We start from the raw sequence: 12500 nt of genomic DNA on the forward strand, positions 1-12500 counted from the left end.
ATCGTTTCCTTCAAGTTCTCAGTGCTGAGGGTTTCGGGCTTTGGTGTTGAAGACCTGCCTCTCTGCATGCTTAAGCCTCCATTCATTAAGGCACTGTTGTAATTCCTACAAGGACTGCTAGCAGGAGGTAATTTTTCTAAAGACGAACCGGAGAGCAAAGGGTTCTCCGGAGGTTTAAGAGACGCTGGCGGTTCCGTTCTGATATGGTGGACGGTTAGAGTTGCGTCCTCTTCTTCCTCTTCTTCTTCGTCATCTCTCCTCTGCGAATTCTGACACGCCATCTGTTGAGAAAAATGGATGGAGAGATTATCAATAAGAATCTTTCCAGCAATTTCTAATGTTATGTCGCGTGTGATTTTACCCAGTTGAGGATAATTACTCTTTAAGTGTGTTTGTAATAGATACATTCATACATTATTGTGCATATGAACGTTACTTCATTTCCACATCTTTAAAAGTTAAATGTTAAAATAAATATATATAAATATATAATAAATATATATATATATATAAATAATATATATATATATATATATATATATATATATATATATATATATATATATATATATATATATATATATATATATATATATATATATATATATATATATATATATATATATATATGGTAAAATCATGTAGCTTATTAACTGATCAGAAAGTATCCCGCTATTACAACAGAATCATAAGGTTTTCCGATGAAAAGTAAGTAAACCCAAAATTTTAAATAATTCACGGGACGGCACACACAACTGTATTATAACCGCGAAGACTCAAAAAAAAAAAAAAAAAAAAATATAAGTAACGCTTTAAAAGAACGAAGGTGGCGTAGAGAGAGAGAGAGAGAGAGAGAGAGAGAGAGAGAGAGAGAGAGAGAGAGAGAGTTCCTGAAAGCCTCGTGCGATAATTGATTTAACGGTAAAGATAGGACTGGTATCCCCTGACCTGATAATGAGAAGGAGAAGACACAATGTCTGAGCTTCCAGTTCTGTCCTCCTCATCCGTGGTCATTCCAGGGGTTGAGGCAGGTGTGTAACAAGCCTTGTAGGAGTCTGTTTAAAGAGAATCATTAATTGGGAATCAAGCTGGTCCATTTCGATTGCAAGAGATTTAAAAAAAATCTAAACTTAGAGAATATTGATATGGCAATAAATACAAAAAAAGGATCTTTTATGTGAATTATAATGTTTTTCAGAACCTACATTTCAAAAGAGGCTATGACAACAAGCATGGAGCGAAAAATCACATAATGAACATAAATAACGAGGTATTCAACAGTCTTACTCGAAGTCCGTCGCATTTTTGTGAAGCGCTTGAAAAAGCAGATGATTATTGATATGTTTAGAACCAGTAGCGCAGCTCCAGTCAAAGACATCAACAGGAGTGTCAGACGCGGAACCCTGGGCTGGCTACTGCTACTTGCTACTTCTTCTTCAACTCCTGAGGATGGTAGGTTACGTCCACAGGTTAATGTTTGGGGACAAAATTCGATGCCACATGGCTCTACAACTCCACATAATTTGACAATATTTCTTTAGCTAAAGGACTAGTGCTGATACATGAAATCATTTTAAATCACTGGAGATTATCGGGATTTAAAAAATATAAATCTAAATAAGAATAATATACATAGTAATAAGAAGTTGCACGGGTTCTTGACGCTCAATATGTAAGCACTGAAAATTACTTAAATTACAAAGTAATTGGAGATTTATCTGATGTTACGTGACATTGTTTCACGAATCCAAGAAATTATGCATTGGTCTGTATTATGAATTTCCGATGTAAATTGAAAATAATAACAAAGTAAGATCATTTCGAGGTTAAAATGATACAGATTTTCATAAATTTCTTGCAAAATAATCCAATTCAAATCGAATGCTGCAAACATTATTTAATTATAAAGCTATTAAAAATTCAGTCGCAACTATCATTTGAAAAATATTGAATAACCTTCCAATGAATATGTCTGACTGAAAGGATTTCGAAACTATGTAAAAACAGCCACATTTATTATTTATTACCTGGCACCGTAAAATGTGTTGGGGGAAGGGCAAAGGAAGACCGTCCTTGGTCGTTGAAAGACTGGATCATGACCTCATACCCAGTGCCCGGTGTCAGGCCTTGTATTGTCGCTGTGGTTAGGTTGCTCCCAACAACGTCTATGAACTACAAAAGAAAAATAACATGAAGGTTAAACTTGCCATTAGAGTAGCGGTATTAATAACTGAAAATTAAATATGCCATTATAAGACAAGCATTATCGGCTGACGGTTAAGAATGCTTTTAGAAATACAAATTTATTATTATTTCAACCACGTTTGTTGAATTTTCAAATATTGCACTTGTCACCATCCATGATGGTGATAACGATTACATTCCTATATATTCAAGAGAAGACTTGAATAATCATATATTTACAATAACATTTTTATACAATGAAGAAATTTAAAAATTAAAAAGTAAATCTTGCGTCTGGCCGTTAACAAATCTTATGAAACGAACTCTTGAGCTTTTCATAGCAAAGCATCAGTTTTCCAACGATTCTGGATACCGTACGTACAGAGTATCTATTTCCAGTCAGAGGACGATATTTCAGGGAGTACCCTGAAGGAGAAGTCCCTTTGCTGGGCGGTAACCACGACAAGATGGCTGTGCTTCCCATAACACTGCTTACCTGATGTACAAAGAAAATATGCGTTTAGCCAGAACTTTTGTAATAATAGAGAGAGAGAGAGAGAGAGAGAGAGAGAGAGAGAGAGAGAGATTTACTGACTGACTACATGCTAATAAGCTGTATCGTAAAAATTACCATCAGCACTGGGGGTTGGCGTGGCAGGGGTGGGGGTGGGGGAGGAAGCTGAATTTATGCTAGCAAATTTAACATTGTATTTTTTTTGTTATATAATGACATGCAAGACAATACATACATATATACACAAATACATACAAAATGAGGATAACATTGTTATAATATTCATTGGTTTGTTACTATAATGTGACATGCAAGACAATACATACATATATACACAGTATGTATATATATATATATATATATATATATATATATATATATATATATATATATATATATATATATATATATATATATATATATATATATATATATATAAATATATATATGTGTGTGTGTGTATATATGTGTGTGTGTGTGTGTGTGTGCGTGTGTGCAACATTACCCATAAATGCACTACATCATTAACATCACAAATCTCTTGAAAGTAAAAAAAAAAATCCAGGTACAAAGAAATTCAGCATATTCAAAACCGCACTCCCCATCCCACAAATAATAATAAAGAAATGCCACTTCAGTTTAAAACAGCTTCTCCAAGCACCGAAGGAGGGGAATAATTAGTATCCTCATCCTGGTACTTGGAGCAGAAACGTTCTCTGAAGTACACCACAATGAGGCACTTCAGGGTTATATGGTAACCTATCAAGATGTCCAATTTTTTTATAAAACACGACAAATGGGACGAGGAAATAGTTATATAATACAATTAATTCAAATTTTCATAAGCAAGAGTAATCTAAAAACCATATTCCTGGAAACTTTGGATGACAGATAAATGATAACCAAGTGACAGTACGAGTGAGATTACGACGATATCTCTGAAGCAAATTCAGGGATTAAACAGGCAGAGTGAAAATATTACTATAATATTTTTTTTCTTTTTTGTGTCAACTTACATTCAACTTGAGTGGTTGCAGAGGAGGGACGGGTGGCCCCAGAGTGTGATTAGCAGTATAGGTTCCCCTGGAGTTCGTTGCCTTACAGATGTAAGTCTTGTAGTCCGTAACAGTCACGTTTCGAACCTCCAGCACCGACGACCATACGGCGAGATCGTCTAGCAACTGAAGCGACAGCAAGGAGGATAAATATAAGGAATCTATTAAAAGCGTCCTTCCTCTTGTATTTCTTTAAATCTTTACCCTTCATTGACTACAAGATGTTACGTATTTAAAATGAGATTGATTGCGTAACAATTTTTGTCTTTGTTATTCAATACAGACTTTTTCGTACATGATCAAAATTATATAATAAGTGCAGAGACAAACACAAATTAGTCTTTCATGAGAAAAAAAAGAACAAAGAAGTCAATAATAAAAAGGAAAAATACAAATCGTGAGAAAAAAACGTCATTAATCAGCAGTATTTGGTAGAGTAAAACATAAAGATACAGCAAAACAGAATATAAAAATGAACAGCAAAACCTATATGACTCATTTACAAAAAATGGGAAAAAATTCTAACTGATATAAAAATGATACTCAGATCGCCGTTGTAGAAAACCTTTCAGAAAAAAATTAAGAGAAAACTGAAATGAAAAAAAAGACACCGTCGTTTACCTTCGGACGCCTGATGAAATATTTTCTGTTGTTGAAAAGAACTATTTTGTCAGAAGAAAAGAGAAAAAATCTAGATAATATAAAAAATACACGCAGACCGTAGTTTTACAAACCTTTCCAATAGAAATAAGAGAAAAACTATAAATAATGAAAAAAAGATGCAAAAACCGCCGTTTACCTTCGGACACCAGCTGGAATATTTTCTGCTGCTGAAACGAACTCTTTCCTTCTTTCCTCAGAAAAAAGATAAAAAACTCTAGATAATATAAAAAATACAAGCAGTAACTGCACCCAGGCCATTGCTATAAAAAACAAAAAAAAACTGTACACAAACCCTCGTTTACCATGGGTCGCCTGATGAAATATTTTCTGGTTTTAAAAAGAACCTTTCATTCTTTCTTCAGGAAAAAAGAGAATAAACTCTAGACAATATAAACAAGTAGAAAATGCGCCGAAGCTTCTTCGGTGCAATCGAGTTTTCTGCACATACAGGGAACTTTCAGCCACGGACTGCTGTTGGCCTGTCCTATAGCGTTGTCAGACGCACGATCAAGGATAACTTTAACCTTAAATAAAATAAAAAAAAAAAACTACTGAGGCTAGTGGGCTGCATTTTGGTATGTTTGATGATTGGAGGGTGGATGATCAACATACCAATTTGCAGCCCTCTAGCCTCAGTGGTTTTTAAGATCTGAGGGCGGACAGAAAAAGTGAGGACGGACGGACAAAGCCATCTCAATAGTTTTATTTTACAGAAAACTAAAACTACAAGCAGAAACTACATACAGGCCGTTGCTATAAAAAAAAAAAAATGCACAAAATCTTCGTTTAACTTCGGGCGCCTGATGAAACATTTTCCATTACTGAAAAGAACCTTTCCTCCTCTTCTTAGAAAAAGGAGAAAAAACTCTAGATAATTAAAAATTACACTCAGGTCGTTGTTATAAAATTATTTCAGAAAAAAAAGAGAATAAATCAAACAAAAACTACACACAGACCGTCGTTATAAGAACCTTTCAGGGAAAAAAATTAAGAAAAATAAATAAAAAAACCACACTCGGTCCGTTATATAAGAAATTTTCGGAAAAAATAAGAGAAATAAGAAAGCAAAAACTACACAAAGGCCGTCCTTATAAGAATCTTTCAGAAAGAAAGAGAGAAAAAAACTGCGCATAAACCATCGTTTACCTTGGGACGCCTGATGAAGTATTTTCTGTTGTTGAAAAGAACCCTTTCTCCATCGATACTCCAGCGGAAGTTGGGCGCCGGGGCTGCCCCCACAGTGCATTCCAGGCTTCCAGTTCCTCCTATGTTCGCCCACCATCTGAATTCCTGCTCGCTCTGTCCATCTTCATACCCAGGCGGCTCAGGAGCCTCTGTTATGTACATAGTTGTTTCAGGATTCACACAGCTTGCACGGTTTTTTTCTAACACTGGCTGGACGTTTTCGATGTTTTGTAAATGTTGTTGTAGGGTTACAGTGTTAGAAAATTTTGTGAATATTTGGTAGTTTTTTATTATCTTGCAATTATTATTTTTTTATATTGTTTATCGCCGTTTTTTTTCTTAGATTAATGTTGGTTGAACGTTTCGGACGTGTTTTAAATGTTTATGTAGAGTGACAGTGGTAATACATTTTATGAATATCTTATTGCTTATATCTTGTTATCTTGCAAATGTTACACATGTTTTTTTAATAATTGCTCAGCGTAATTTTTCTATTATAGTTTACTGTTGTAGGTGTATTTTAGATGTTACGTGGATGTTTTAACTAATATTTTTTTTATCTTTAATCATCCTTAAAACACTTAACATGACCTGTGCTTTTTTTTTTTACTATAGTTTACCATTATAGTATAGATTAGGTCACCCTCATCACTGTAGCAATTATTAGCGCTCTTTATTTTCATTATTGTTTCACTAATTAAAGAAATCTATAAAAAAACTTTATAAAATATTTTTAATCAACGAATTTCATAGATGCTTCTATAAAATACTGCATAAATTTGTCACAAAAAGTTCAACTTCCCATACAATATAGTAAACTGTTCATTCTTTCCGAAAAATAAGGTCAAACTAGAAAAAAAAAATTAGTATACGAAAAACTGTGACATTTTCTGATCTAAAGTAATTTCTGCTGATATATATTCCAGTTCATGCAGTTGTTACTCTATCTATTTCCTCTTGTTCGATTTTTTTTCGAATATTATCCTTTATTACACAATGACATTCCAGTCAACTGATTTTTAAGAAAAAAAAAGATGGGTATTAACTTTCTGATGCATATTTTCTAGTTTTAATTATGTTATAGAAGAAAAAGAAGTAAAATATTAACCTAACATGTTATACGTGTATAAAAATGGAAAACATCATTACTGAAGCTAATTAAGCAGCCAGGCACCTAACAAAGATAAGCACATTGTTTGTATTTATGTATATAATTTGCATATTAGGAAGTTAAAGTAATGTATCATTTTCTCTTATTACTAGGAAGGATAATCAGCTTTCTACTTTAATTCATTTCGTTAATAATAATGATGAAAAAATCATTAACATAAGCGCAGATGCTAATTGCTCCTTATCTTTCAACATTCTTCTACACTGAAATAAAAATTAAACAAATAACGACGTAAGATTGCTTACTTTAAAAAGAAAAGCATGAAAACCATTGGAAAACTTACAAGCAGCAGCATAGAGAGAGAGAGAGAGAGAGAGAGAGAGAGAGAGAGAGAGAGAGAGAGAGAGAGAGAGAGAGAGAACTTACAACTTACGTGTAACAACCACAGCTGTCTTCACAGGGGCAGACGTGGCTACCACATTGCTTGCCAGGCAGTAGTAGAAACCCGTGTCCGATCTCGAGGCGTATTGTATGGGTAACCTCGCTTCGTTTATTCCCCACGTCAGGATTTCACGGATGTTACTAAAAGGGAAAGTACAAGAATGGAAATTCCGGAGATATAGATGGGAGGTATACTGTATTTGTGGCAGTCATTCGGTATAAATGTATGTATGTATGTATATATATATATATATATATATATATATATATATATATATATATATATATATATATATATATATATATATATATATATATATATTCATATATATATATATATATATATATATATATATATATATATATATATATATATATATATATATATATATATATATAGACAAACACATATAATAGAGTATCACTTATATTTGCACTCAATTGAATTACTATTGTAACTAAACTTCATAAACTATGATTATTATATACTCCACTGTCTTAGGGAGAATTTCCAATTCGGAATGACAAACTCAGAGACAGAGTACAGTACCTATACTGATCTTGTTTGTACCAGGTAACGTTGGGCGCGGGGTTGCCAACAGCCGAACAGAGGACTGAGGTAGAACCATCTTCGTCTACAGTAACTCTTTTAGATGCGAGGACGCTTTCTGGACCGTCTGATGCAAGAAGCAGAAACAGACAGTAAGGGTGTTAGTTTCCCACACATTTATACCATTCATTCATTGCTTGCTTTGCTTTTTTGTATTCATGAACCTGTTTATACTTATGATGGAACTGGTTTTTAATGAATGATTTAATTAGTGCATGTATTCGCGCACCATGCTTGGAGCTTAGGTTTAATTACTCTGAAATTCGTTGGAGTATAAGTCTAGTAGAGGCGCTGTGTACTGTTACATGTAATTCTAACATTGCAGTATAAATTATTTAATTTTCCAGTGCTATAAGGCTAAGTTAATTTGTTTAGCATGAAGTAATGCTGAAACATATCTAGAGAAGTACTAAAATTTCAGATATTTTCTTCCCGATATAATTACGCTATGTAATAATGCCTCACCCGTTAGTGTTCCGGCAATAATAAGTGCAACAAGGATTCGTATTCAGATGTCTTTAGTTAAATATCTAATTAAATGTCTGTTTAGTTCAAAATCCCGTTTCACAATTCACTCTGCTTTCGACATAACTATTAAACTCAGTGAATAAGAAATGATAACATCATGTCTGAGGAAAATAATTATTGAAAATGAGCAAATCAAATACTAAAACAGAAAAGACAACCAAACGTGGAGGAAAACTTCTTAAAACAATAACATAAAAATCCCAAATATTGCAAAATCAATAAAGCGAAGAAAAAGTTATCAGTTACTGAACTGGCTATTATTATCTATTATCATTGTGCCCGTAATTAAGAAAATAATAACTGAAATGAGTTAAATAAACCATTAGCTAGTGAAATCAATCTCCCAAAACAGTCACTTAACTTGACGTACACAGAATATTGATGATGAAAGATGCGTTGACTCTTCCTCTGGGACTTGTTGCTGTGACCGAGTACGCTCCTGCCTCCTGACGGTGAATGCGTCTTATCTCCAGGCGCCCTTCGGTGTCTTCCCCGTCTGAGGAACTGAGCCCTTCAATCTTCAGTGGACCTCGCCACCAGGTGTAACTAGATGAAAGAAAGTAAGGACAAATCTCAAACCGCAATACCCTTCTGGGATACTCAGAAAATCTGGATTGAGCTGAAAGTAAATATAATAATAATAATAATAATAATAATAATAATAATAATAATAATAATAATAATAATAATAATATTTTCTTCTTCTTCTTTTTCTTTTTCTTCTTCTAATTATTATTATTATTATTATTATTATTATTATTATTATTATTATTATTATTATTATTATTATTTTCGTAAGAGACCATTCCCCGCACACGTCTCATTAAATGTAAATGGTTCCTCAGTGGCGATAGCTTAATAAATGTTCTTTTCAACTATGAAATTAACACCTCTGCTACCGAGGGTTATACAAGGAATTTTAGAATGTTCAGTCAATTACTACAGTCACCTACGCACAGGAAATCATGATGAAGAATCATATAATTGGCACATGAATAGCCTTCCCTACTTTCTAATATGCTTCAGATCTCAGTTGATGCTTAAAGATGACTTCGTTTCTCGTAGAGGAGCAGACAGCTGCAACGCAGCAAAGGTCATTGAATGCTTCCTTGCGGAACGCCAGATCAGAAAGGTTTGGGCTTGCTGAAAGCCCATGAACAACTTTCTTGTTAAGTATCCCTTAGTTTAACCAAACCACTGAGCTGATTAACAGCTCTCCTAGGGCTGGCCCGAAGGATTAGACTTATTTTACGTAACTAAGAACCAATTGGTTATCTAGCAACAGGACCTACAGCTTATTGTGGAATCCGAACCACATTCTACCGAGAAATGAGTTTCTATCACCAGAAATAAATTCCTCTAATTCTTCATTATCTGGCCGGAGACTCGAACTCGGGCCTAGCAGAGTGCTAGCCGAGAACTCTACCGACTCGTCCGACAAGGAACTACAACTTTCCTGTCATAAGTCAGAAAACTATGAAGGAGATCTAGTCATCAGCCTTCCCTTATTTTATGAGGTTAATTTTAAGGAGCCCTAAGTATAACCAGAAAAAGGGAAGTCTGAAATAAATAAATAAGGCTAGTCTTATACCCATTTTGGAGGTAATCACAGATGTAAAGTTTCAGACCTAAAAGTAACCTAATATAAAAGGGGTTTTGCATATGCTTTTCCACAGCATTGACGATTACGGGAAGGCATGGACATTGGTTTGCGATAGTGGCTTTCAGCACTTTTGCACATCCCATCAGGACAGGGAAAGTAATACACAATTCCTGCTTTTCTAGAATAAATAATAGAAAGTACCGGCTTATGTTCAGGTATTTTAACATGTGAGCGAAAAGAAAAACGTGTACATCGTTTGTACTAGTGGCACGAGAGATCTCTGTAATGTGGGGAAACAGAATGTTTTAGAAAATTTTACCAGAGCCAAGCGGCTTAACAGTCCTCTTGAACTTCATGGAGCCTACCTGCGTCATGCGTTTCAAACCGCAACTGGGCTCCCTGGATTAAACTCCGCGTGGGTAGGCTTGCCTGTTCTCTGTATCTCACTCCCACAAATCCACCTTGTCGCAAATACAGCCCACGCTACGGATAACCAGGAACAATTCAGCATCTCCGAATGAACACGGAGTATTAACCTTGGATTATCACCCAAAATAACTACACTACATAAGCATTCTACACCCACAACATTCCCCCAAAACAAATAATTTTTCTTTTCTTCCCTCCCTTCTATTATACCTAGCAGGAAGCGTTATAAAAGAGACAAGGAATTATGGCAAAGTCCGAGCGGACAACTTTCAATATAAAGGTCAACTTTTATTGATAATGCTAATAATGTTAAGATCTAAATAAACAAGTAAGAAATGCGCCGAAGTTTCTTCAGAGCAATCGAGTTTTCTGTACGGCCGCTACAGTGTATAATGCTGTATGAGCCGCGGCCCATGAAACTTTAACCACGGCCCGGTTGTGGCCTATCCTATATCGTTGCCAGAAGCACGATTATGGCTAAATTTAACCTTAAATAAAATAAAAACTACTACTGAGGCTAGAGGGTTGCAATTTGGTGTTTGATGATTGGAGGGTGGATGATCAACATATCAACTTGCAGCCCTCTAGCCTCAGTAAGTTTTAAGAGCTGAGGGCGGACAGAAAAAGTGCGGACAGAAATAAGTGTGGACGGACAGACAAAGCCGGCACAATAGTTTTCTTTTACAGAAAACTAAAATAAAGCAAATAATCTACATAGAACGTGTCCTTAATTCTGTTTTTATCCAAAAGGATCAAAGACATACATACACTCACACACAGGTATATATATAAATAGATAGATAGATAGGTAAATGCATAGATAGATAGATAGATAGATAGATAGATATATCCTGGTGTGCGTGCGTGTTTATTCTACCAATCTATAGGGATGGAGAGTAAATGAAGCTGTGCTCATTAAAATAAGGTCCTCTCTCATTTAAGGACCATTTCCTTCCTCAAGTTCCTGGAGTGCCAATTACTACCGTCGTTGTTGCAATTACTCATAGGCCAAGATTTTCTGTATTATTATTATTATATTATTATTATTATTATTATTATTATTATTATTATCATCATTATTATTATTATTATTATTATTATTATTATTATTATTATTATTATTATTATTATTAAAATATACAAGATCTTTAAAGTATACCGAAAAGCAATCGGGTGATAGCATAAAAGATAAAACTCGAATGTTAAATAGGTATACAACAGCCATTACGAATGATTTATAAAATAATATACGCAAAAAAGCAACAAATAAATACACATTGACCCACTCATTACTCTATCTAGACTTATAGAGACATACGAGGTCAAAGGTCATGCACTTTGCCTTACCTTACAGGAGGAGGATTAGCGTTGGCAGCAGCTGTGAGTATCAGGTCATCCTTTTCTTGAACTTCAATCGTTCCAGTAGGAACCGTTACCCATATGGGCCCATCTGTAAAGGAATGTCATTATTCGAACCTACGCGTCGGTTACGTATGTTTCAGGCCTTATAAAACATTTGGAAGAACATTATTTTTCATATATAACTTTTATATGAAATTTCCAGTCGAGTGAGCCAAGTCGTATTAGTGGTTTATATCTTTGAGATTTCTGTCTTTGAAGTTTCCATCTTATTTCTAATTTCAAAGAAATAAATAATGCTAGATGTTTTCTGGGTCAAAACCACCTGGAGGACAGGAACTGACCTATATAAATTTTGGGGACTCAAGTGGTTCACTTCAAGTATAAATTTACAAAGATAAAGTCTAGTATTTCATATGTATATATATATATATATATATATATATATATATATATATATATATATATATATATATATATATATATATATATATATATATTTCAAGTGAACCACTTTGAGTCCCCAAAATTTATATTGATCCGTTCCTGCCATCAGGGGTGGCTTTAACATGGACAACACTAAAATAACTTATTTCTTCGAAATTAGAAATAAGATGGAAACTTCAAAGACAGAAACTCAAAGATATATATATATATATATATATATATATATATATATATATATATATATATATAGAGAGAGAGAGAGAGAGAGAGAGAGAGAGAGAGATAACAACAATCGCTTAGTAAACCCTCGGAGAGGCTGACTCATTTTCGAATACTAAAATCCACACAGCTGGTCTGGCACCCAACATTTA

At 34.1% G+C, this 12500-nt stretch overlaps 1 protein-coding gene across 2 annotated transcripts in view; it reads right to left on the minus strand.

Annotated features, from left to right (window-relative positions):
* LOC136851599 (nephrin-like) overlaps window positions 1–12500 on the minus strand; it is a 125138-nt gene that overhangs the window by 2163 nt on the left and 110475 nt on the right. For both annotated transcript variants that reach the window (XM_067125922.1, XM_067125923.1), the window contains 11 exons: window positions 11671–11773; window positions 8662–8837; window positions 7704–7830; window positions 7146–7294; window positions 5563–5750; window positions 3715–3879; window positions 2567–2680; window positions 2028–2172; window positions 1288–1443; window positions 949–1055; window positions 1–281 (listed from right to left, as the gene is read on the minus strand). The exon at window positions 1–281 is cut by the window's left edge and continues 1322 nt beyond it. In XM_067125922.1, coding sequence (XP_066982023.1) covers window positions 1–281; window positions 949–1055; window positions 1288–1443; window positions 2028–2172; window positions 2567–2680; window positions 3715–3879; window positions 5563–5750; window positions 7146–7294; window positions 7704–7830; window positions 8662–8837; window positions 11671–11773 — 1711 coding nt within the window. The remainder of the gene's footprint in view (window positions 282–948; window positions 1056–1287; window positions 1444–2027; window positions 2173–2566; window positions 2681–3714; window positions 3880–5562; window positions 5751–7145; window positions 7295–7703; window positions 7831–8661; window positions 8838–11670; window positions 11774–12500) is intronic.

Source organism: Macrobrachium rosenbergii, chromosome 23 (genome assembly GCF_040412425.1).
Source record: "Macrobrachium rosenbergii isolate ZJJX-2024 chromosome 23, ASM4041242v1, whole genome shotgun sequence".
Lineage (NCBI taxonomy): Eukaryota > Metazoa > Arthropoda > Malacostraca > Decapoda > Palaemonidae > Macrobrachium > Macrobrachium rosenbergii.